Raw genomic sequence first — 27473 nt, forward strand, 5'->3', positions numbered from 1 at the left:
CCACCCCGTCTCCAGTTTTCCTCCTGCGTGTTCTTCCTTTGCATTAGTCACCCCTTCACTATTGCCTGGTGGAATGTTGGTTGAATCCCTCCTCCCCCTGCCCCACATGGTGTTCCGGAAACTTCTCTGTAGTTCGGAGGCCACATCTGGATTGGTTTATATATACGTCTGCTCCCTTGACCCACATGTTCGTGCCAGAGAGAAGGCTTTAATCCACCGGATTACATGTAGAACCTTCTGGAGTGTCTTCCACGCTGTGCTCAGATCAATCTTCATTAGGGTTCATATAGTGCGTAGCCAAAATGTTTAACTGCCAGACAGAAGACTAAGAAGTCCATTTTAGAGGGTTATATTCTTAAAATAATTCCAGAAATGTTGTAAAATTATGAAACGTGTCTTAAGAAGAGAGGAATGGATGTGTGTTTTGACGCAGTGTCAAGCCATTGCTGTCTCCCCTGTCTGTTTATGACCCTAATAAAGGTCGGAGTGCTGGTTTGACTGACGGGTGGTGTTGATCAGACACGGCTGAGGAGGATTGAGCCGTGTCCAGGGATGCAGTAGCTTGCTTCTCTATTTGGGCTGCACTTATTTACGGCTGCAGCTGCTTGGCTCTCCTCAGCTGGCTTAAGACGGTGGCTGCTGAAGGTTTTGGCCAACTAGTCGATAGATCAATGTTCTGTCAGCTCCCAGCATGCCGCGCCACTGTTTGATGGGCCTCCGTGTGAGGATGGGACTCACTTCTGTTTGCTGTTCTGAACAGATGTGTCTTTTTCGCCTGTTTGGAAACAACAAGGCCAAAGGCATTTGAGGTATTTTGGTTTGTTGGCCCTTTTCTTTCTCTTGGTTGTGTGTTTTTTTTTAATAAATATATCCAGCAGACTTGAGGGTTTGACGTCTGTGGCTGCTGGTTGTGGACAGAGGAGCCTCATGATGACCAACATGTAAATTACGCCTTCAACTCCGAGCTGAGCTCTATGAGAAGCTTTGTTGGCTACTGTAGAGCACGGCACTTACAGAGGGAGAGAGTGGGGTTGGGACAGATGGGACAATTATGTATAGAAAGAGATAGATATGGACAAACCCACAGATGGATTTAAGAGGAAGAAGCGCTGGACCCCCCTCTAACACACATACATACACACACACACACACACACACACACACACACACACACACACACACACACACACACACCCCAGACATTTTATCACCACGGTGCCTTTTGGGACTGCTCTATCTAATTTCTTTTTCTCCCCAGCAAATAGAAGAATAATAACAAATTCCCATGTATCTATCTGCATGTTTTTCTATTTCTGCCCCATCTCACTGCCTCTTTCTTACTCTTTCGGCCCCATCTCACTGCCTCTTTCTCACTCTTTCCTGGAAAATAATATTCAACAGTTGGTGGCTGAGCATGTTGTCATGGTAACAGAGGAGTGCAACTTCTGAGGGGTTCACAGACTCTGTATTAACTGAAGAGACTATTGAGGCCACGTTTATGTCCACAACATCCTTGAGGCCGTTTTTAAGATGCGTATCGCCTCCATAATTACCATAATCTGCCTTTACAAATGCTTCAAATGTACAGCCTGATTGGGCTTGTGCGAGTTCTAAAGTGGCTGCCGATGGTGTTTATGTGGGTTTATCTGAATCGTCTTTCTAATGACTGCTTAATCACTGTAATCACAGATGCCATTAAAGCATGAGTGGTGGCTTTTGATGAGTGTTGGCCATTCAGGCATGATGGAAAAAGCTGAAGAATATTAGCCTCTGCTGTCAAATTAAACACACACACACACACTGAGAGAGAGAACATTGTGTGATAACAATGTCACTGACTCCACATGCATTATTTAACCCTTTATCCACAGGTCCAAACTCTGCTCCAGGAGCCAAGGCCACAAGTCCAGATGAGAAGCCCAGTCGCTCTGCACCTTCAGTGGGCCCACAGGTCCCTAACAAGCCCCTCACCACCAAACTTGTAGGCATGAGGAACAGGACCACTTCCATTCCTGGCAAAAACTCTATAACTGGTGGGTGTGAAATGTATACAACATGCATGCAATCACACTCTCACCCAGGTGTACACAGACGGAACTAGGAACACAGAGGTTCTTGTAGATGTGCAGATGCATCATGACCACAAGAGTAACTGACACATGATGATCTTTGGTAAGACTCTTTCCACATTTAATTCACCCCACATGCAAAGGATTTCACATAGATAAACCTCTACCTGTGGATTTCAAAGAGATTAATACCAAACAACGTAGCTTTTCCAAAACAAACTATTTCAAGCATGACATTGTGTATTTGTGTATTTCCTCAACAACACAATAGCCCATTGTTCAGTTCCAGCCCCCCCTGAACATGTGTATTTCATGAAGCAGCGTCTCTAATCAAAACTGTGCTTAATGGCAGTCCTTTAATGTGTTCACGAGCTGCTCGCCCTCTGATTGCTGCACTGATGGGTTTCGCCCGGGGTGGTGGAATAGGCCTGTTCACAGCCTGGAACGGGGGGGACCTGTGTGATTAATGCCAGATAGCTATGCAATGGGCCCTTAACTTTTTATACCTCGGCCTCGGAGCCAAGTGTAATTTTTTGTTATGCATTGCATTTCATCAGTTTTTATTGAAGCTGTTATAATGGCAAGCATGTGTGCTGCAGGCACGTCTGTGTTTACTGTACTTGCTTGTGTGGCTAATTGATTCCCTAAGGATTTGCTCAATAGTTGATGTTGGGACACAAGACTTATTATGTCTCAAACAGTTCATATGGCATGGGTTATCAGTTGTTTCTTATCTGAGTTGAAATTTACTTCTCAGACAGACTCTTGAGTCAAGAGGTAATGCAAGTATTTTGGAAGAGGTAATCTGGATGTTCAGTTCACACAATTGACTTGTACATTAGATGACATGACCTCATGTGAGGATAATATATCAGTTTGAGGTGATAAAATATAGATGAACATATGGCTAATTTATCAAAGGTGCTCTAAAAGTGACAATGAACTTAACATGTCTGTGGCTTTTGCATTGAAAGAGGCAGCCAACTATTGAAAACATAAAACAAATCCAGAATTCTGTATTTCAAATGTAAGTTCAGTACTAAATGAGTGGGGAGTGGGGAGGGGGGGGGGGTGTAGACATTAGATGTGCTTTAGAAAATCTTACCCTCCAGATTATTTTTTGAATTTCCCCTGGGGATCAATAAAGTATCTATCTATCTATCTATCTATCTATCTATCTATCTATCTATCTAGGAACACACCCTTTATGGAGGAGAGATGTAACACACGTAATGTATGTAACGCAAATGCAAGATGAGGTGCTGGCTACTGGTGTGTGTGTGTGTGTGTGTGTGTGTATATATCTAAAGTAAGAGAAGGAAGGTGCCGCACAAGTAAATGAAAAAATGTTTAATAGGCGATAACGTTTCGGCCTACAAGGCCTTCATCAGATCGCATGTAATGCATTCAGACAAAAATCTAGGAACACACCCTTCACACGACATTATAATACACCCACCTCTGTTTAAAGGTGTGTGGAGGGCCACTGTGGAAGGTGTCCAAATACCTGACCACTTGTGAAAGGTGTGAATGGCTGGGATGGACTGAGTATATAACCGCTCCTCTGCAAACACACATAGAGAGAGAGAGAAAGAGAAAGAGAAAGAGAAAGAGAAGATCTGTGCTGCTGCTGCCATGGGCTTTGACCACTTCTGCCGTGTGACTTTAGGTCTGAAGACGCCTGCGCTTTCCAAGCAGCCCCAGAGCCCCCTGCAGAGGAGTGCGTCCACGCGCCTCAACAGAGCCTCCGCCGCTGCCACGGGTAAGGACAAGTACTGGTGCTCACACCTCTGTGTCCGTTTGTGTCCGTGTCCTCTGTGTTGTACACCTGCTTTGTCTGTCTTAGTAGTTACACTATTTGCGTTAGTGATCCTGTTACACCATTAAGTCCATAGTGAAGTTTTGACATTTTTCTTGTCATTATTCTCTTCGCCCACGTGAGAGTCTAAGTCATTTGTGTGAGTGGAGGATCTGGCTGTGCGGACCCATGTCATCAGGGATGAAGTTGATGTTGAGCATTTCCCCATCATGTCTTTATTGCACACAGCTGTTGCAACGCTGCAGAGACACACACATGTCTCAGTGTTGATACACATACATGCAGTCATAACTCCCCAGTGTCTCCCGTTCAGTTAGCTTTAATAGGGCAGCTCTGCTCCAAACAGCTGTTACGCAACCCACTGAAGGGGAGGTTTGTTTTTGTCTCCTGGGGACGTGTTTTGGGCTTGCGCGGGTCATAATCGCACGTCTTTCCAGCAGCTCTGCTTGCCTGCGCTGACGGAAAAGCTGTCTTGGTCCCAAAATGTATCAGGATGGCCAGCTCCTCTTTATTTATTTCACACGCTCCCCACCACCATCCACCATGCATTGCAACAAACCCCAAGTCCTGTTACCTTGATTTATAAGTATAGTGTATATATACTCTTTTGATCCTTTGAGGGAAATCTGGTCTCTGCATTTATCCCAATCCGTGAATTAGTGACACACTCAGCACACAGTGAACACACAGTGAGGTGAAGCACACTGGACAACGCTGTGAGCATCTCAGATCAGAACAGAGGGGCGATCTAGCACAAGTTTTAATTCTACAAGTATCTAAATTGAATCTTGAATTTCCCCTTCGAGATCAATTAAAATATATATAAATATACAGTATTTTTATACCGGCGCAGTGAACTGCCTGCAACAGCAGCGGCGCTCGGGGAGCAGTGAGGGGTTAGGTGCCTTGCTCAAGGGCACTTCAGCCGTGCCTACTGGTCGGGGTCCGAACCGCCAACCCTCCGGTTACAAGTCCGAAGCGCTAACCAGTAGTCCACGGCTGCCCCAAGGAGGATCAGGATGGCCAGCTCCTCTTTATTTATTTCACACGCTCCCCACCACCATCCATCATGCATCGCAACAAACCCCAAGTCCTGTTACCTTGATTTGATTAGCGCCAGAGGACACGCTGTGCAGCCATGCGGCCCTGCGGCTGCTTGGACAGGCCGTGTGTCCAGTGTGGTCTTGTCTCTTTGGCCCTGCGGCTGCTTGGACAGGCCGTGTGTCCAGTGTGGTCTTGTCTCTTTGCCTCCCCTCCTTCATTCAGCTCCTGTTCTCGTCCTCTCCACTCCACTCATGAGCCTCTCCCTCAACAGCATACACAGCCAACATGTTTCAGCCATGTTAAATGAACCCGACAAAAAGGAAAATATATTCTGAGAATTACGTAACTACTGTATATTTATATATATATTTTAATTGATCCCGAAGGGGAAATTCAAGATTCAATTTAGATACTTGTAGAATTAAAACTTGTGCTAGATCGCCCCTCTGTTCTGATCTGAGATGCTCACAGCGTTGTCCTGTAAACCAGCAGCGGGCATGAAAACTGTCCTCAGGCCTGTGCTTAATGGATGAGTTTGGCTGAAGCTGGCCTTTTGTGTTGCTGCTCCGAGGAGCAGGTGCAGCTATTGTGTGTGCTGAGGCCCTGTGCTGTGCCTTGGCGCTGGGCATTGAGATCTGTTGTGTCTGTAACATTTGGCATATGGATGGTGAGGGGCTGCTCCCTGGCTGCTTTGAATAGTGGTGTATGGATGACTCCTTTTCTGCTGAAGAAACACATGTTCACGCCACTGTGTTTGGCACTAGAACGCTGTCTGTGGCAACGTATGGCCACATAACAAGAACGAGTCTAGTTCAGGAGTGTTTCAGGAGAGTTTTTTTAGTTAACATGTTTGCTATCTGTGAGTTGAGTTGGATTTCATGTCTGTCTGAGATGTTATGCATGTGAATTGGAGCTGTAATAGGTCTGACGCGGTCCAATTTGCGATGAAAGTCCTGTTGTGTTGTGGGTAAAACCGGACCCTTATACCAGTCCTTGCTCTCCTTTGATTGTATGAGTGGAGTGTGTTTTTGCATCTGGCTGCCATGTCTCTGTGGTTTTGTGTGTGTGTGTGTGTGTGTGTGTGTGTGTGTGTGTGTGTGCCCATTTTGTATGTTGTCCGACATCCCCAGTCTCCTAGTCTGGTAGTCCTGTCTCAGCCTTCACCACAGACTCTAATGGAGAACAGACGAGAGCGGGCAGCACCACAGGGTTTGACTTTACACAGGCTCAGGGACACACACATACAGTTCAGACCAAAGATCTTGGAGCGGAGCACTCTAGAATCTTTGGTTCAGACGAAGTTGCAGACCAAGGAGCAGTAGTAGAAAAATATATCAGAACATTTGGAAGACCTTGACCTTAACTTCTGACGTTAAGAAATGACCTGTTTGACTTTTAGGAAGACAGATACTTTTAAAGAGCTTTCCATGGTATACATGGCAGACGGTAGTTATATTAGCTTAGATTACATTTCCTCCGCACTATTTTGGGTTAATGACCTTTACAATGTGATTGAGGTATAGTCTAGAGACTAGGAGTATAGGACATCAGAGTTATGTTAATACAGAGTCATCATTATTTTCTTTATTTCATAATGTGGATGATCCTAGTTGTGGATAATTCTGTATATTTCTGAAGATGTACTTGTTTTAGTTCCAGATGTACCTGCCAGTTCTCTCTTTCTCTCTCTTTCTCTCTTTCTCTTACACACAACCCGTCTGTCTATGCTCTGTCCTTTTTTCCAAAAATGAATTTCTATTCTGTTTGACCTCTCCCACCCCTCAGTTCCCCTCATTCTCTAAACTCTTTACCATCTCTTGTTTTCTATCTCTCTCTATCTCTCAATCTAATTATAACATTTTTTTTTATTCAAATAGACCATATTAACATCATTCGTATACTCATATTAATATTGCCAAATATCTCTCCCACTCTTTCTTTCTTTCTCTCGCTCTCTTTCTCTCTCTCTCGCTCTCACTTTCTCTCTCTCTCTCTCTCTCTCTCTTTCTTTCTTTCTTTCTTTCTCTCTCTCTCTCTCTCTCTGTGCTTGAGAGCGATGCTCTGTGGCCTTGGCCCTGAGAGCTGAAGGATGGGAGGGATGTGTGGCTGTAGCTCCAGATGGCTTTAATTAGCATTGGAAAGCGCTGGCGTGTCCTTCCTCTTCTCTCCTGTGAAGTGCCTGCGATCAGTACTGGAATGGGATGATTTGTGTGAGATTTTGCGCTTGACTGTGTGTGTGTGTGTGTGTGTGTGTGTGTGTGTGTGTGTGTCCATGCACACGTATCACAAAGCACCATATACCATCCCCTAAAAAATACAAATCTGCCGCACACAGAACATCATGTTCATATCGTCTCCTGTAGGTTATACGTAGGTTATAGGAGCTTGAATTTCCCCTTGGGGATCAATAAAGTATCTATCTATCTATCTATCTGCTGTCGAAAGCATTCTCATTTTAATGTGTGTCTGTGTGTGTATAAGCCAGGCCTTTTAATGTATGCCTGGTTTAGAGCGTCTCTGGTGCTGGTGGTTTCCTAAATGATTGAGCCACAGCAGCGGGCACTATGGATCCACAGACTGCCGCAAGCAGCTCTGCTCAACTGTAGTGTTCCCACTCATCAATATTCCAAGGCATGTCTGCAGTGTACCCCCCCCAACTTTCACCCTCTCTTTCTCCCTCTCCTTCTTTCTTTCGTTCTCTGTCACAAAGAGAGAGACAGAAAGACAAAGACGGCCATTGACAGATCCCCGCTGCTGTAATCCTACTGTGCACTGCAGGCCTTATGCCCCACTCAGCCCCTGCACCCTCCAGGATGAGCTCAGCGTGGCACCTGCTGAAGAGACGGGAGGAGGCAGGGCTACAGAGACATCAGACGAGGTTACAAGCAGGAGTATGGAAAAGATGCTTGAAGTCCAATTCTGAGGGATGTCAAAGCGAATGCTAGTGGAACTGTGGGGAGAGAGGGGGTTGGGGAGATGTAGGTCAAACGCACGACCTTTACCAGCCTCACATTTTAATTTCACTGTTCAATTTTTTCCATTTCTATCATATTTCATCAGCTCTAACCTTGACAGCAGGCACCGGTGTCCAACATCCCTACCTTTCTCCCTGCTTTCCCTCCCCCTCTTTTTTCATGAGAGAGAGAAAGAGAGAGAGAGAGAGAGCGCGTGATTTCTCTCGGCCCGCCCACTCCCCTCTGTGTGCACACTCCTCCCCCTTCCTCAGCTTCTCTCCGTTCCCTCCGTGCTCCATCCCCCCTGCCTCCGAGCATCACTCGCTCCGGGGGAGTGGGAGTGCCAATGCGCATGTGTGTGTGTGTGTGTGCGTGTGTGTGTGTGCGTGTGTATGCTATTTCTCAGAGCTGTAGTGAAGGGATGCTGAAACGGGGGCTTTGTCTGTGTGCGACTCGCTAACGGACGGCAAAGCTAGAGGATTCTGAGAGAGGCCGAGAGGATTATCTTGTCTGCACTCGCGGTGTGTTTATGCGTGTGAGTGAGTGAGTGTGTGTGAGTGTGAGTGAGCGTGCTGGAGGATTCCCTTTGAACGCCCCTCTCGTGGCTGCATCCTGTGGAAACCTCTCCATCATCCCCAGCGTTGCTTCATCACTCTCTCTCTCTCTCAGCAGCGTTTAGCACTCTTGGGCTGAAGGGTTGACGCACAAGAGGAGGACTGTTTTTGTTGGGGTTTTTTTTTAATTGTTTTTTGTTGCCTTGTTTTGGAGTGGTTTTTACCCACACACTCACACTTTCTTTCCACTCGCTGTCTCCCACCAATTTTGGGATGTGATAGCAGAGTGGTTTTAAAGGACTGTGTTTGTCTTGGGTTTTGTTTTTCTTTTTTCCCCTTCATTTTTCATTTTTTTCTGTTTTTGCTGTGAACTCTTGGTCTACTCTTCTTGCCCTTTTGGGATTGGTTGGAATTTCTCCCTGGTTCGTCTCCCAGAGAGACGACATGTTGTGGTCGCCGAGACTCTCGCTCTCCAACTTCCACGTGAAGTTGACGGCCAAGGGACTGTTCCGGAATCTGCAGTTGCTGTCAGGATGCAAGAAGACCACCGTGGTGTTTCACGCAGGTCTGTTGACCTACCCAGCCCACCAGACCTCCCTCAGTCTCCTCTGCTTCTCCTCTCTTCCTCCCTCTGTCTCTCCTCCCTCTCCTCTTCTCCTCTCTTCCTCCTTCACATCTCCTCTGCCTCCCACGCTCTCTGTGCTTGCTCCCGCATTCATGACACCAAGACCCGACTTGTCATTGTCTCCACTCAGTATGCCTGTTTACAAAGAGTCATTTGTGTCTTAGTGAGTGTGTGTGTGTGTGTGTGTTTCAGCACGAGTGACTCTATCGTGGCACGAGGGGGCTGGGTGAAGACTTGCCCGCTTGCGGTGCCATTTCAGTGCTGCCCATGCCCAGCGGCCACCATGTGTCTTGCCATAAATAGAAACCCACTTCTCCATCTCATCTGTGTGTGTGTGTGTGTGTGTGTGTTTGTGTGCGATGGGATGTTTTTGATATTTTTTATGCTACAATTACTGCCTGTGTGTGTGTTATTTTTAGAGTAGCACCCGTTTCATAGACTGTCAGTTTCTACGTGTAGGCAAAGATCCTTGATTACTGCTCCTCTTGAACCCTCTCTGGTGTAGGCCCCATTCTGCATGCTGTGGTGTGTTTAGCTCATGCGTGTTTACTCATTCTGCTGTAGTCATTTCCCCAGTAGGCACAGGGCTCACGTGGCCGACTGTGAAATGTGCTCCATCTTTAAAGGTTTAGAGACCTAGTTGTGCTCGCAAGCGCACGAGCAGAATGTAGGTTAGTTCAGGCTTTAGTCACTGTCGGTTCATGCCAGGATGCCCGCTCTGTGCAACAGTAATCTAGATGTGCGCACACTCCTAAAACACACACACACACACACACACACACACACAAAACAGTTTTTTTCTCTCTCATGCTTGTTGTCTTTCTGCCTCACCCCACATTTCTCTGGCAGTGGGTACTTCACAGATGAGCTCAGGAGATTTGAGGGAATTGATCAAAATCTGCATCAGTGATTTGGCCAGATTAACGTCTGTTCTGTTTGGATAACAGGCAGCTGTGCTGGTTAATTCCACATAGCTCCTTATCTGAATGTCCAACTTTATTAAGTCTTTTGAAAAATTGGATGTCATTTTTATTTACGTAAGTGATGAAGTGAATTCTCAGATTGTCCATTGTGGTGTTCTAAGGGTATTTTAAATGTCCTGTGCTGTGCACTGAACAGAGGATGGATAAGCAGTTTTAAAATGGAAGACTCCTATACTTGCAGAGAAAGTGAATTCATATTTTTCATTGGGCACCTCCATGGGTAAACCCACACTTTAGAAATCCCATCGCGCCTTGTCATATAGCCGGGCCCACACGAGCCACACGGCGTTTCATCCAGTCACATTCACACACATCATCCAGCAGCCGTTATATCTCCATATATGTGTTACCATGGCGACTGTCGTGTGGGAGGATGTAATGGTATCATTAGCTGTGAAGGCGCATTGATCCTGCTGTGGTTTATGACCCCCCCCCCCCCCCACGCTGACGTCAGGTGTGTGCCAGCTCTGCAGATAGGTGGGGGAACGCCCACCACACAATGCCGTCTTCTCAAACAGGGCTTCAGAGCACAGAGCACAAGCTGGCCCAGGCCTGTAAACGCACAGAGGAAACGCCTGGATGCTCAGGCTGCGTCCATCCTACATGAAAGATCTGTTTTTCTGCTTCTGTTGGGTCGTGTTTATCCAAATCTGATCAACCTTACTGAAAAAAAAAAACTGGCTCTCAGTAAATACCCTGTTCCTAAATACTTCATCCATAGCTTTGATAAAGCCTCACGGAAATCCTCTCACATGTTTGGATGCCCATTGCCACCATGCCTCTGAAACTCTTCTCTGTGCACCTAGTGTGGTTGGGCCTGGGTGCTCCTATGCTAGGATTGTAAATGCCGTCCCTCTCACACTCTTCATCTCCTGAATTTGAGATTAATCTGCCAGAGGTGCCGGGCCTCGCCCCTCTAATCCCCTGTGCAGATTAACACCGCATCGCAGCGGACCCATCTTCAGGCACAATGCTGAGGTGTGTGTGAGTTATTAGACTGTGCTGTTCAACCTGTGTCTCGTCAATTCTCATCTCTATCTCTATCTGTCTCACACTCTCTCTCTCTCTCTCTCTCTCTCGATCTATTTCTTTTCCAATTAAAAAATCAAGCCACTTATTGGATGAAAGTGTGGTGTACAGAAAAAGAGGGATATTGACTCAAATTAAAGATAACAGGGGGCAACACAGGGGAAGATGAACAAAGATGTTTGAATACATGAATATGCATATCTTGAGGCTATTTAGGTAACATCCATAGGTACAAAGCACTCTCATAGCACTCTCAAGGTGTACTGCATCTCATTTGCACTCACTTTCCCTCTTTCACTCTCTCTCTTGCTCTTTCTCTCCCTCTCTCCCCCTCTCCTGTTCTCTGGAGTGTGAGGTGATCGCTCAGCCGACCCTCTCTTTAATCCTGTGTTAATCTCCCTCAGAAGTGGGTCTCTTTGTAATGCATTGTCCAGTGAGCGCCAGACAGGGAGAGTCCTCTTTTTCTGATGAACGTCTGTAGTCCTCTTTGCCATCTCTCTCTCTCTCTCTCTCTCTCGCTCTCTCTCTCTCTCTCTCTCTCTCTCGCTCTCTCGCTGCTTACTTCCTGTCTGTCCATCAAAGACCATCTTTTTAAAGATTCCACACTGGTTATGCTTTCCCTACATGTCTTTTCTTTACATCAGTCAGAAGACATCTTCTCGTGTATAGTCTTGTATAGTAAATGTGAATGCACTTCAGTAGTATTGGCCATCCTGAATCTCGCAGATGCAGTAGCTTTTCGGAGCCTGAATGGGCTGTTGTGTAAGGGAGACCCAGAGGGCCAGCAGGATGTGATGAGAGGATGTCATAATGGGAAGTGTGGTGCTGTTTTGAGACGTGATGAGAGAGCACTGGTGCATGGCATAGAGGCACACACACAGGAGGCATTTCAGTGGTGGGGGTGTGGGCCAGGGGGTGACTTATGTGGAATGTGTACATGTGTGCGCATGTGTGTGTGGATGTATGTGTGTGTGTGTGTGTGTGTGTGTGTGTGTGTGTGTGTGTGTGTGTGTGTGTGTGTGCGTGGTTTAGAGTGTATGCGCTCACATTTTCCACCCGGTCTGTCTTTACATGTTTCTGCCAAGACACAAACATACTCCCCCCCCCCACCACCACCACCACCACCCCAGCCCCCCTCTTGCTCCCTCCCCAGAGAGACCCTTGTCTGCTCCGCCACCCTCCCCTCCCCTCCCCTCTCCTCTAGACCCTGTAATAGTGGGCTAGCCGTGTGGCGCTGTGGCGCGCTGCCTCGTGTGTGGTGTGGCCGGCTGGCTCCTCTGTAATGACGTCCCTGGTGTTTTGTATTACAGGCCATGGAGGTAGCCGCCTCTCACAGCAGCCAGACTGGGCTCAGGCTCTCTGCGTCCCCAATCAGCTTCAGCTGGGTAACGCACACTGGTCCAGTCCACTCCATCCCACTCTGTCATCACACACACACACACACACACCAACGCATCACTGTTACGTCCACACACACCGCTGCACTGTATGCCAACACAGATCTCACAGATCAACAGGCCCTGTTCCGACATGTCCTTCTCCTCAAAACGTTCCTAACTGTCCTGTTGTGTGCGGTGAGACCGCGAGGCAGTTTCAAAGCCTCATTCAGTGCCATGGGCTTCAGGAAAAGCCTTTGCCCCCCCCCCTCACACTTGGAGCACTGCCAGTACTGGTCACACAAACTGCCTGGATTGAAAAAAGCACTTCTGGCCTGTGTCATGCTGCTGACCTCAGCATATTTGACACTGAAGCTGATTCCGTCATGTTTTATCCATAGTGATCTTATCAAGCCAGGCATCCATGTAGTGTGACCCAGACCCCACATGAGCTGCTGCCGTGCGCTAGTCTATGCAGCCATAAGAGCAAGCGCCTCTTGGCCTTCATTTGAACTGTGGGAACGGTTGATAAGGGAGCTTTCTTTGCTTTGCCTCCAGTGGCGTGACCATGATTGGGGGTGTAGCGTTTAGTCAGTGACTGAGCTGGATTTTTTTGGCACTAATTGCCTGTAATGGGATGAGACGTTCCGGTGTGGGGCGCCGCAGGGAAGTCGTGTAGATGTGGGCGAGGAGTGGGGGTAGCGCACCTAGCCTCATTTTCCAGGATGTTATTGTTTACCGCCCCAATCTCCGTTCTGCACCATTTGTTTATTTGTTTTTGTAAATGGCACTTTGAGCGGTTGGCCACAGCTGCCTGCATGGGCCTGTCTGTTTATTGATCTGGGCGGTTTGATGTGTGGCCCATGAGAGGGGAGCCCTAAAGTGGCGCGCTCTGAGTGAGATGAAAGGAGTCCCCAGCACTGTGGCGTGCTGGCACAGGACACCCAGCCAGGGCATGCTCATGGAAACAGAGAGAAAAAGTGTGTGTGTGTGTGTTGTACCTCTGTTCCTGCCATGTGTGGGAGTTGAGTAGTCCAGTGTCTCCTGTTGTTCTCCAGGTCATTATCTCTCGGAGAGCTAATTACACCCTAACCCAAGCTCAGCTCACCACCAGTAGAGCTTCTCTGTCTTTCCCTGTCTCTCTCTCCCTCTCTCTCTCTCTCTCTCCCTCTCCCTCTCTTTTTCTCTCTCTCTCTCCCTCCCTCATTCCTTCTCTTCCTCTCAACCCTTCATTTGCCAGAATAATATCCACCCCCAGAACATCCGACGTGCTATGACATGATGGCTTAGACAAGTTTACGTTGCCATCAAACAAACGGTCTGCTTGACTACAGGGATTTGATGTTCAAAGTGTCAGCGCTGCCCCTAGCTGCCCACTCTATTCTCACTGCCCCCTTACTGCACAGCCCACCACCACCACTCCGCTACAGCAAAAAAAGCAGTGCACACCAAAGATTCTAGAACAGAGCTCCGCTCTAGAATCTTTGGTGCGCACTTTCAGAAGGAGCAAACAGAATGGCAGCAACACTGGCATCTGCTCTGCCACTTACGTCCGCCATCTTGAATCATACACTGTTGTCCTCTCCTGTGGGTCAGTCCACAGAGGCCTTCATCATCACCACGTAACCATCATCATCATCATCATCACCCATGTGGACAGCTCTCCTCTCTGGGGCCTGGCTGTCCTCATGGCGATCTCAGTAGTACTGTTATGGGAGGCTGCGGTCAGCCATGTTTTGAGGCGAGGGCACAGAGTCAGGCAGCGACAGCACAAGAGCCGCCGGCGAAAGGGGCGAGTGATGGAAATGCAGCCTCATCGCCCTGTTTAATTGGTGCAGAATTGGCCCTGCTTAGAGCTCAGCCGAGGGATTTAGCGGCTTTATCTGGCAACCTGCTGTGGGAGAATAAAGGCGTTATGTTTTCAAATAGCTGTTCTTAAATTATTCAAGACGAATGGTATACAGTACATGCGGTATGTGTAAATTATTCACCGGCGTCGTTTAGGTTTAGTGACTGTTTAATATTTCTATGTTCCTGTCAGACTCCACTCAAGAGTGGCCATAAAATGAGCCCATCCTGAGGGTGAACATACGTGCATACTCACACACTCATATTTCTTCCAAATGGAGTTCAACGTTTGGGCTAGATGAAGTAATGGGAATAGAAAACTACTGCACATATGTTCTTTTAAATGAGTGTGAATTGATATGATTATTGATATTAAATTAGTTGCTGGGGGGAACATGCTGATCACTGCAGTCGGAGACACTGGCGTAGACATCAGAATGATCAAATGAAAGGGCGTCAGAGGAAAGTGTGTTTGTGTGTGTGTGAGATAGAGAGGGAGCGAGAGAGAGAGGGAGAGAGATAATTTGACAGAGGGACAGAGAGATAGAGAGGAAGAGGGAGGAACAAATAAATGTTGGGCACTATAGTGTTTGTATGCTCACTTGGCAGTGCCATATTTTTTATAGCTGTGGTGATGGATGCCTTTAATTAATCTGCATGAAAAAGGGTGATTACATCATTAACTTTAAGTCCACATGGCACACTGATACTTTCCTCATATACTTCTGCACATTGGTGTGTCTATAATCCACATACATAGCCTGTGTGTGACGACGCTTGGTGAGGTATTAGACATGTGTGACAATGTGCCCGTGATGGATGGCTGTCCTGTGTTGTGTACATGCCTCAGCTGAGGCATCCTCCTGTTCTGCCGAGATGGTGGTGTCCGAGTTGATCTCCCTAGCAACAGGCTCCAGTGAGGTAGCTATGTATAAATGGAGTGTTGTGTGTACATGGCGAGAGGCTGTGGTGATTGGATGATGACCAGAAAGCCGCCAGCAGAGGGCAATCTAAAAATACAAATGCCCCTCTGCGCTCTGAACTGTTGAAGGACATGAACATGCAAATAAAACACATCAAAGATACTAACATGATACTAACATGACATGTATCTTAGCTATTCTTTTTTTTTAAGTATATTTTTTTGGGCTTTTTTTGCCTTTAACTCATTGAATGCCAAGCTGTTTTCGGGAGCTTTGTCCTAAAGTGCCAGCAATCTAGACCATTGTTGATGATTTTTGTACAGCCACAGCATATTCTGTGTTATAGCTATGAACACATACAATGGCTCGTTTAAAAGGTGAGACTTTAAGCTCTCGGTGGGTGCAAACCGTGTATTTCTACACGCCTCTGTTCCTGAGAAATCCCAAGCATAACAGCGGCTAGTTTTCATCACTGTTTTTTTCTAAAAATGGAGATATAACGTCCTTCATGAAATATGAAGTGTTGCCTGTTACTTACTTGTGTAAACTTTCCGGGAAGTGATCAGCGAGACCTGGCGAGACTGCCACCTAGTGATAGACCCACGAAAATGGCCTGGTTTTGACCTGACGTGCATGCGTCACTGATTCGACCCAAAGCGGCAACCGAGTTATGATAACGTTGAGTTTTCGATCGTCATATATTTCATTTCCATTAATCACAGAGTTCCCAAAATCACATATAAGGTGTGTTAGAGTGTCTAGTTTCGTCATTTAAAAAAAAAAGCTAAAAACGTAATATTACGTTTTTGGCACTCAATGAGTTAATGATAGGACAGTGGAGAGTGACAGGAAGTGAATGGGAGAGAGAGCAGGGGTGGGATCCGGAAAGGACCACAGGGCGGGAATCGAACCCGGGTTGCCGGCGTATAGTGCAGGTGCCCCAGCCAGTTGCGCCACAGCTGGGGCCTTGTTTCAATTCTTTAATCCTCATATACTATAGTATACTATAGTATATAGTATATCATATACTATATAGCACGTAGTTTTGGGCCCACGTAAGTGTCTTGTGCATCTCTTGCTGTGCAGGACAGGGGATAACAGTTTTGCCACTTCTATGACAAAAGTTGTTCTGACACCTGATTGCTGTTAGAGAAAGTGAGAAAGCCTCCCCTCTGGGAAAACATACCCTGTTATCTGAATGGGTGCAGTGGGAGGGTGAAAGCCCTTAGCGTGCACCCTGTGTCATGTTAGACACAGTAAGGGAAATGACAAGAACTTTTACACATTACATTATAAAAATAGGAAGGAATATCCGCACGCAAGCTCCCCTTCTCTTTGTTTGTTAGAGTTACACCATAAGTGACGTTTCGAGCCTTAAGCTCTCAGATCAGTCTAGATCAGAGTCAGTCAGATCACCCAGCACCTACTATACCTATGTGCGCACGTTTGTTTGGATTACACATTACATTATAGAAACATTATAATATTTTTTTGCATAATGCCTCAAAAACCCAAATCAGGTTTCGGTTCATCAGCCTCTGGAAGTGACTATTATCTTAGCAGACCCGAACTGTGAATAAGCCATGGTAGGATAATACAGACTTTGAGTGATCTGGTCTAGTTTCAGCTCCAGTTTATTTGTAGCACAGCTTCTGACAGACTTCCTGTGCTTCAAGACATCATATTTTCTGTCAGCATGGACAGGAAAGCCTCTCTTGGGGTCCTTATTGCCAGGCATATTAGATGCAGCGGTAATGCACTGTAAATGTACCCCCCACCCCCACCCTTCCATCTTACTGTACAATGCATCTTCATTAGGAAACAATCCCAGAATGCATCTTGGCCATTTGTGTTTCAGGGAAGCTCTGGAGGTTTCTCTGCCAGGGCGTGTGCACTTCATCTGCGTGTCTGTGTTGTGTTTATCTGTTTATTTGTATGTTTGTTTGTGTATGTTTGTTGTTTGTAGTTGTGTATTTGTGTCTTTATATGTGAAGTATCACCCAGCTAAGTGTGTGGATAGTGAGCTGCTGGTGTGCATTGGGGAGGGAAGGTCGCTATGCTAAACGTCGTGGCCACTCTGAACGTTGGACATTGCTGTCTTGCAGTGGACAAGAACAAGCCCAAGCAGGCAGCGTCAGCTCCAGCTCCGGCGCCCGGGTCCTCTCCAGCGGCTCCCCCGGCTCCAGTGGCCTCACCGCGGGCAGCAGGGACCCAGGCCAGCGTGCTGCCGCAGCCCCCAGCGCCGGCGGAGAAGCCCCTGGGCATTGCCCACTACAGGCAGCAGTGCGAGAGGAAGAGCCAGTGCATCCAGCAGCTCCGCAAGCTCCTGCTGTCCGGCAACCGACACCTGGAGGCTCTCGCCCTGGTGGTCCAGCACGTCTTTGCCGAGGTGAGGACTGACATCTACCTTCAATTGATCAATGTTTCATTCGTTTTTATGCTTCCTGTATTTTTTCCTGTAACCCTTGTGTTCTCAGCATAAAATAGTTAGATAAGGAAGTGCTGGTTAATATGGTGTCGTATTTCACGGGCTTCCATCAATATGTGTGTGTCTCGTGTAGGAATGTTCAGTCTTTCATATGTAAACAACATTCTGTGGGTTTGTATAATGCTGCAGGAGCTGTTTGGCTGCATTTACAGGCTGGTTTTCATTTTCTGGTTAACATACAGAAGTTGTTGTTCACATATCAGTCCTATAATGTCATCAAGTATTGCTTGTTTTAGTTTGTATGTGTTTTTACATTTCACCAGTCAAAAGAGATGACATTTGGCGGGAATCACAGTGCATTGTTTACATACCAAGATTGTCATGCATGACCAATGCATCTCCCTAGCCTACTGTAATGCATGACATGTACAGTACTCTTTACAGAAACAGATATTTATGTGTTATCTGTGTGTTAAACTAAACACACACCACATAGTAGCATGTAATACTTTGCACAAGTACTAGCCATACAACATTAACATTCACATACAACATTAACTATCACCAGAAAAGTCGAAGAGTATCAGCAGGTAAAAACACCATTTGAGTTTTTAATGTTACATTTGATGTTACATAAGGTTTCAAAGGATATGCACATATACACATTGTGATGCACAATTCTTCAACAAAGGACTTATAAAAAAAGTTAAAACAGAAAATCATTGTGTTCATTCATTCTGCTCATGTAAATAGTTCTCAGTTGTTATCCTACTGTATACTCAGCACTGTTTAGGAGAGTAGAAAGCTGTAGGATGAAGATCCTGTTTTCAATGCTGTGGATTTTATTCTCAACATTGCAGAAATCCCTGTATGTTTGTACAATGGAATTGGCTTATCCAGATCTAGGTGTGGCTCCTGCACCTTACTGTTTATCCATATGGATAGTGCCCAGACATGGAGTATTTGCAGAGTAAATCTCGCAGTCTTTGTGTCAACTTGCAAATATTTGCTCGTTTTACTTTAGTCCTGTCACCGACCAGCAGGCAACTGACACTGTAAGGCTGATTCAATGACTGAGAGAAAGGGTGAGGGAGGGAGCGAGGGGCCATTAGATCGTGGCGTGGAGCTAGTACTCAGGACTCCATTTTCTCCTGTCATTTTCCCAAAGACAATTTGTTGAACCAGAGCTAAACATTAATTGCATGCCCTTTCACATGACTGGTGTGAATAGCCTCCTGGGTGCACTGCTACCTCCCCTTCCTCAGTATGGTATGAAAAGTGATCCTCTGATGGTGAACTGCAGCCCTGACAATCCATTCAGGGAAGGCTTTGCCTCTTCAGAAACATTATGGATTCTTCTGTTTAAAGTCACACTTGGTGGGGGGAACATTCCTGGAATTGTTGTGGGCTTGTTGTGTTTCCCTCCTGCCTTCAAGTCTCGTCTTCGGCGGATTCAGTGCAGAACTCTGTTTTCACACCCTCTTCAGGGCCTATGTCTGGGGCTGCAGCCCTCCGGTTTGTGAATTAGATGGTCTCAATGTAAATTGACTTGGGAGAGAACAAATTGAGTTCACAGTGAAAGTGGTAGTCACTGCAAGCACGTCTCTCCTCTTGGTGGGTCCATTGGCTACGGGGGAAACAGGAATGTCTTGCCTTTTGGCTTTGTTAGCTAAATGGTGCTCTGAGGACTATAGATCACCCAGCATATTGAGGAGGTTCTCTGCTTAACCAAACATCTCTGGAATGCTTATCCACAGTCTCAGACTGGTTAACTATTTGGCCCAGGCCTGCCTGATGGGGAATATCTGAGGTGGAAATTCAGTGCGTGTGTGCACAAATGTGTGGGGGTTTTAGGCGATAACTCTCTCCCGTTATGTGTCAAAACAGGCAACCCCAAGGAGGAGGCTCTTGCAGCCACTAAATTCTCCTAAATTAGTCAAATAAGTGCAGTTGCAGCAGCCATGTCGGTCATCCTCTGATAATGAAAGCCCACCCAGGTCTCTAATTACCTGAATTGCCATTTGAGGATTAATACATTCATTTGCAGGCAAGGGACCTGACACCTGTGGGTTATCTGTGTGTGTGTGTGTGTGTGTGTGTGTGTGTGTGTGTGCGTGCGTGTGTGTGCGCGCGTGTGTGAAGATAGCTGGATCTAGGCCCTTCACTCCCCTGTCAAACAAGTTGCCTGCATCTTTTTTTCCCAAATTTATCTTATATCTCATTTTTGGCTTGTGAATCTCTTGTTGGGTTTCCTTGTGGACCACAGATGTTTTTTTTATCACATTTCTTTCTAACATTCTCCTTGTTGTTTTGTGTGTGAGAGGGAAGCTTGGCAGGAACTCCAGTACATTGTTTAAAGTGGCAAACATCTAACAAAAGTCTGTTTATCTCATTTGTTTGGCATATTACCTCTTGATTCCGTTTCCTCATTGGTAGTGTCTTGCTTTCCGAATCTGTCCTTGTAAAGCAAAACGGCATCATGGGTGATTCTGACCTGATCCTATCTCTGCTGATAAGCCAGCCTCCGGTTAGCCCCTTGTGAGATAGACAGACAAGTCAAGTCACTTCATTTGTATAGCAAAGTGCTTCACAGGTAAGGCAGATAGGTAGTTAACTGTACACATATAGGTAAAAGAGGAGCCCAGAGTTATAATAGGATAAAACATGTAATAAAAGTCTTAAAATACAGGTCTTTAAATTGGATTTAAAACTAGCAACTGTGGGACAGGACTTGATGTGTGGTGGAAGGGTGTTCCAGAGCCTTGGGGCAATTACAGAAAAGACCTGTTTTAAGTCTTGAATTGAGGGACTGTGAGAAGCTATTTAGAAGAAGACGAAGAGTAAGGGGATAGCAATGAGCTAGTCCATTGAGGGCTTCAAAAACAAAAAGTCTATTCCATGCTTTATAGGTAGCCAGTGCAACTGCGCCAGGACAGGTGTGATGTGCTCTCTTCTTAGACAGACAGGGAATCCAACAGACAGACAGTCAAGAGAGTAAGGGGTGGTGTGTGTGTTTGTGTGTGTGTGTGTGTGTGTGTAGGGGGTGGGTTATTGGTAAGGAATGCTCCAGCTGCCTTGTGAAGCCTAGAGTTTGGCTCCAGGACAGAGGCGTGTCTGTGCATCTCACCTGCCAGCTGTTTGGCTGCTGAAAGAGCTGGTGGCCCCCCAAGGCAGTGCATTAACTCCCCACATAGACGTGCACCACATTATTTTACTTTATTATACCACATTATTTTACCTCTTTTTATTGGTTGTGAGGGTGTGTGGTGGACTTTAAGTATTATGAACATAAGCAAGAACGTATACCTGCATCAAGAAACTCCAGTTCATTTTGAGGAATGATTTAAACTGTGGTTTTTCTCTTTGTCAATGTAGAGGTCTTGCCTACTAGGGTGTGGTTAACTATGACCTGAGGCTCTGCATGTTGTTCTGGTGCTTCATTGCACTGTACATTGTTTGCATGCGTGAAAGGATTACACAAGTCTTCCCCGTGTCATAATTTAATGTAATTGTTAACAGTCTCAGTAGATACCCATGGGCACTGAGATGAGCTCTGTTGTGTTTAGTGTTGGAGAAGCCGACACAGAGAGAGTGTGCTACGCTGGGAGACCCACATAATCCTTCTCTTGAGACTGCACAGTTCTCTGAGTTTGGCCTGAGGACTTTCAAAGCATGCACAAACAAATCCTCCCTTTCTTTCTTTCTCTCTCTCGCTCTCTCTCTCTCTCTCTTTTTCTCTCTCTTTCTCTCTCTCGCTCTCTCTCTCTCTTTCTCTCTCTCTCACTCTCCTCTCTCTTTCTCTTTCTCTTTCTCGCATATACCAACTTCTTAATCTGAAAATATTTAGATAATCCTGTGTGGTATCTTATCTGCTGGGGCTCTTGTGGTGTGGTTTGAAATGAACCCAAACTTAAAATGGAACTTCTACAATCTTGCCAAGATAACCTGCCTCAATCCAGTAGCTCCTAATGTGTCCAGTGCCGTCATTTTGTTATTGTAGTTCACCAGTGCCTGCAGGGTGAGGGTGTTTGTGAAATCAGCCTTTACCAGCTTCTAGTCGAAGTCCAGTAGGTCCTGTCTCAGGCTAATCTGGCGTGCTTCCAGTCCAGCTGCTTCCCTTCATCTGCAACCAATCTGGGTCCTGGTCCGGTCAGCACGTTCCCATTCACTCACAGTGATCTCAGACAACCTGGAAAGACACTGGTGGGCATTACTACCTGAGGGAACGGCCCGCTGCAAGACTAGGCTGTCTCTAGGTCCATTGTGTACGCTGTGCTGTTCTCATTGATCAAACCCATTAACTTTGACTCTAAATTCTGATTGACCTTCAAACTATGCCTTTTGTATAGACCCTTTCCCTCTTTTTCTTTGGAGAATGTTTTCATTAGATTAGAGTCCGTGTTTAGCCTCCTCTCCCCTCCCACAGTTTGACTCTTCCTCTTTCTTGTCATCTTCTCCCTGCCCTTCTATTAGGGTGAATACGGCCTCAATATAGGACTCTGTGCTGTGTTTGACACACTCTAGTGAGCAGACAGACCAGTTCCCTGATGAAGAGAGTGCAGAGTATGGGCAGAGAGAGAGAGAGTGAGTGATTGAGTGTGAAAGGGGGGAGAGGGAGGGGAAGTGGCAGAGTGGGCAGGGTGCTGACGGAGGCGGAGCGCTGCGTAGAGTTCCTGACAGTTGGAGCGGTCGGTGTAACTCGTGGGCCAGGGGGCAACTCTGTAGGAGCCAGCGGGAGAATCAACATGGGCTCCTCCGGCAGCAAAGCCTGCCTGAAGAACCCTCCCTGCATCAGGAAGAAGAAGGCTAAGGTGGTTCGTTTTAAACTTTAGTTTCCCTTTGATTTGGCTTGGGTTTGAAGTGTGTGTGTGTGTGTGTGTGTGTGTGTGTGTGTGTGTGTGTGTGTGTGTGTGTGTGTGTGTGTGTGTGTGAGTGTGAAGGCGGTGGTAATAGAGGGCTTGATTAGTTGTTTTTTCTCTCTTCACTGACACCTGTTGAAAACAAAAGCGGTGTGAGTGTTTCTCCCATTTGTTCCTCCTGTTTGTTGATCTTACCAATTTGCTTGGGAAAGAGAGCATGTTGTGGGAGCTAACTGGCACATGGCTTTGGAGCCAAACAACAATAGACTGGGGAAATGAAAGAAGCCCCGAATGTGTGCCGATATTGTTGTTTTGGTCAGCCAGCTGTGGTGGTTTATGTTAATGGTTATGTTGTGGTTTATGGAGGTTTAGTTTGTCTCAAGGGCCCTTTTAGGCTCTTTGAGGGGGTGTCCTTGACTTTGTTTGTGAAAGAAAGAGTGGGTGAGAACAGAGGAACGTCTCTGTCTGTGTTTGATCAGTTCAGGAGTGTAACTATCTGTGATCTCATCGTCTGAGGTCATGGAGCTGCCTCCAATATGGCAACAGCAGTATGATAGGAGTCAATAGTCATTGATTATCGGATACATTTAATTACTAAATTATTACTTGGGGATACAAAAACATACACTACTCACAAAAAGTCAGGAATATTCGGCTTTCGGGTGAAATTTCAGGATGAACCTAAAATCCTTTACAGGTGAACTTAATGTGACCTTCTCTAAACTTTTGAATGCACATGTCCAACAGTTCAATGTTTCAGTACTTTTCTGTACTGAAACATTAAATTTCACCTGGAAGCCAGATATCCCTAACTTGTTTTGAGTTGTGTATGTTAAACACGGTCGCTAAGGTAAGATTGGGTCCAGTTTGCATTTAATGTTTTGTATTTCACAGTCATAATACACTGATATCCGTGTGTCTGTATCGATTTACAGTACTATATATATACAGACAATCTCATATCTTCCTGGAAAACACCACTGCTCTAAGAGAAACAGTGCAGGCTGATATCCGTGTGTCTGTATCGATTTACAGTACTATATATATACAGACAATCTCATATCTTCCTGGAAAACACCACTGCTCTAAGAGAAACAGTGCAGGCTGATGGCTGGCTGATTTGGATGGGTTCAGGTGGATTGTTAAAGACCAAAGTTAAGATGGGTTCTCTGCCAAGAATCTCCTGCCTATCTATCTATCTATCTATCTACCTATCTATCTATCTATCTATCTATCTATCTATCTATCTATCTATCTATCTATCTATCTATCTATCTATCTAAATGTTTTGTATTTCACAGTCATAATACACTGATATCCGTGTGTCTGTATCGATTTACAGTACTATATATATATATATATACAGACAATCTCATATCTTCCTGGAAAACACCACTGCTCTAAGAGAAACAGTGCAGGCTGATGGCTGGCTGATTTGGATGGGTTCAGGTGGATTGTTAAAGACCAAAGTTAAGATGGGTTCTCTGCCAAGAATCTCCTGCCTGTGGTCCTCCTCCCCCTCACCACATAGTTTCTAGTAGCATTATCATTTTATATTCATCACAATGGCCCAATGTTGTGGTTGTCGCCTTCATTCAGATGTAAATTGATCCTTATGTCCTGTATTACCAGTTCTTTGTAATGACTTGGTTGAAAGAAGAGTTAACCTGTGTGTCTATGTCTTGTGTGTGTTTACAGCGCGAGGAAGCCCTGAAGCAGAAGAGAGATCTCGCAGGGGAACTGAGTACTATCAGACAGGAACTTGGTAAGGACACAAACCCACACTGACACACACATGCGTGCACGTAGAACAGTCACAATAGCTGTAGCCTATTGCAGAGAAAAACCCAGAACATGAAAACACCTAGGAAGGGGGTTTGTGCTATGCGTCACTGAAATCCTGGTATTTATTGCGAGCCCATTTCCTGTATGGTTTCAAAGCACATTCTGATTTTCTCGGTGGGATGTGTTTGGGTGCGACACAGACACAGACACAGACACAGACACAGACACAGACACAGACACAGACACAGACACAGACACAGACACAGACACAGACACAGACACAGACACAGACACGTGAGAGAGAAAGAGAGGGTGTGAGTGAGTGTGAACTGAGGTCACATTTTCATCTCATTCCACTTTGTTGAGTGTGATGACCTCAAGTCAGGGCTGGTTCCCAGAATCACCCTGGAATTATGACTACACAAAACACTGTCTCTATCTGAGTGTGTATTTGAATATGACATGCATTTGTGTCTCAAGTATGTGTGTGTGTTAGGGTGTTATGCATGCTTTTCTGTGTGTGTGTGTGTGTGTGTGTGTGTGTGTGTGTGTGCACGCGCACATGCATGCATGCATGTGTATGAGTGTGAGTGTTGATGCTTTTGTGTGATTGTGTGTGTTGTTGGCAGAGGTTTTGGTGTAACTGCTGTGGTGGAGGTCCATGGAGTGGCCACAAGCCCGCAGTAATGAGTCTCCTTGCAGACAGAGACTCTTTTGTTTAGCCTACAGTGGTGTCATCCCTCTGCTCACACATACTCATAACTCGCTTGCCAAAATACCACACACACACACACACACACACACACACACACACACACACAAATTTGCATATTCCACTGTCCACACAAACACAAAATTATCTCCTCACCCCCCCTCAGTCAGTTCTCATCTCGCACACATCTGTCTGGTTTTCTAACCAGGGACTATAACTGCTTTCAGCACCCTAAAAAGTTTCAAGGTACAATTGGTCTGATGACTTAAATGACGTGTAGTTGAATAAGGTGTTCTAGAGGAAGGTTGAGTATGAGAGTTGATGGTACACAGACGATACTGATGGCAATTTTGATAACATAGATGAATGAAGACCCAGTCAGGCAATAACAGGAACAGAGATTTATTTTCAGTGATCAGAACATCAAAGGAGAGACAGCATGCCTTCACAAAAAGATCCACCAGCTTCTCTAAACTAACTAAACAAGCAAATAGTCCGGGTTTCCCTGCAGGTTGTCGAGAGATGGTGTTGGTCATCCCAGTTTATGTGGACCACACATAATCAGACCCTGATAGTGTCAACCTAGCAATCCAGAGCAGAATACTTTAATTTGAATACTTGCAGTAGCATTACACTGATGTTTCTCACGCCATTTCCTGCACTTCTCTCACAAAACGAGTCAGCTGTCAGCATTCAAAGTTTGCATGTTGTGTGTGTTTCACAGACAGTGCATGCCTCTTCTGTGCAGCCTGTCGGCCTAAAGCCTGGAAGCCTAATCCGTATCAGCCTGTTTGTATTTATAGCTTACTTTTAGTGAATTTCCCCTGGGGATCAATAAAGTATCTATCTATCTATCTATCTATCTATCTAAATCAAATTCAGTATGTCATTTTGTTATTGCAACATATCAATGAATATATATCGGCCCAGAATATTGGCCAAATATCGGTTATAGATATTGCATATTGGTCGACCTCTAGTACTCTCAATATAGACGTGCTGGTGAATTAAAGGGTTGATTGCAGCTGAGCGGGATCTGTACTCATTAATAGGGTGGAGTCGCTTAGAGTTATTTTTCTGTTGCATCAGTGTTGCCCAGCCATGTTCCTCCACTCCAGTCATCCACTGGAGTCTTTCCCTGAACATTCCAGAACATGAGTTCATTCTTCCGATGATGTCACTCACCACCACTTCGGAGAAAGAAAGAGAGAAAGACAGAAAAACGTTATCAAAGTGAGAGTGAGCATGAGGGGCAGATATATTTTAACGACTAAAAACATGAACGAGGGCCCCCAAGAGGGAGATGATTGAGAGGGAGGTGTGTGGTGCGATGCTCTGCTGTTCTGTGAGGCAGGCTTTGGCAGGGCCCCAGCACTGTAATGTGTATGAAAGGGAAAACGTGGCGCAATGCACTTCACCCACGTGCCTCTCAGCACAGCATAGCCAGAGCAGGCTCCTTTCCCAGTCCAGCCACCTGTGTGCTCTGCCCTGCGGCCCTCTGGCGTCGTGTCCAATGTATGTGTATGTATGTGCGTTTCCAAAATCTCAGTCAACAGCACAGTAAAGCATTTATAACCCCACCTACCAGGCGTATGCAGGGAGATGTCTAAACACACATTACAGACGAGCATGTCCCCACACAGATTTACAGACATGCCTTTATACTCTCTGACACAGACATATAGGCTACTGTACACACATGGAGACCGATACACACACACACACACACACACACACACACACACACACACATTAATGTCCATAGATAAACATACACATAGACAAGCCAGCATGCCTGTTTCCACACACACTCCCTGACACTTTCACACCCACACCCAGCCACATGCCTGTACACACATGCGGCCTGCAGGAGGAATGTTAGAGCTGCTGTGCTCCGTGAGTGTGTGGCCTGGTCGTGGGGCTCCAGGCCTCTGACCCTCCTTACGCCTGTGGTATGCAGCGCTGGTGGAGGACACACTCTCACTCTCCTCCAGAGCCCCACTCCACCACCCAGCCTCTCTCATCTAGTACAGCCCCACATCTCACTGTTTAGATAGTAAGCCTATGCATTAAGGGGCTCAGATAGTAGGCCTATGTGTTAAGGGGCTCAGATAGTAGGCCTATGCATTAAGGGGCTCAGATAGTAGGCCTATGCGTTAAGGGTTCAGTGTTTACTCTGTCCAATGCATAGTTTTTTTGTGTGTGTCAGATTTAATCCACCCTTGCATTAATCCCTGTACTTTGGCAAATGTTATGGTCTCCCATCATGTTCACCACACATGTTGCAACTCTTAACCCGACTACTGACTCGCTTTACCACAGCTCTCTCAACATACTGTATGTCCATTGTCTGCCCACTGTGTCCTAACTCCGTCCACAATCTGTCTGCCCCCCCCCCCCCCCACTAGTGCATGTGGGTTCACTGAGGTTAAGACCCAGAGGGGATGATGTCACACCTGTCCTGC

At 46.0% G+C, this 27473-nt stretch overlaps 1 protein-coding gene across 4 annotated transcripts in view; it reads left to right on the forward strand.

The window, feature by feature from the left end:
- The window catches only part of LOC121712599 (microtubule-associated tumor suppressor 1 homolog), a 59585-nt gene that overhangs the window by 25179 nt on the left and 6933 nt on the right, over positions 1-27473 (forward strand). For all 4 annotated transcript variants that reach the window (XM_042096651.1, XM_042096650.1, XM_042096647.1 and 1 more), the window contains exons 5-8: positions 1872-2033; positions 3739-3831; positions 17330-17613; positions 24210-24276. In XM_042096651.1, coding sequence (XP_041952585.1) covers positions 1872-2033; positions 3739-3831; positions 17330-17613; positions 24210-24276 — 606 coding nt within the window. The remainder of the gene's footprint in view (positions 1-1871; positions 2034-3738; positions 3832-17329; positions 17614-24209; positions 24277-27473) is intronic.

This window comes from Alosa sapidissima, chromosome 1 (assembly GCF_018492685.1).
Source record: "Alosa sapidissima isolate fAloSap1 chromosome 1, fAloSap1.pri, whole genome shotgun sequence".
NCBI classification, from domain to species: Eukaryota; Metazoa; Chordata; class Actinopteri; order Clupeiformes; family Clupeidae; genus Alosa; species Alosa sapidissima.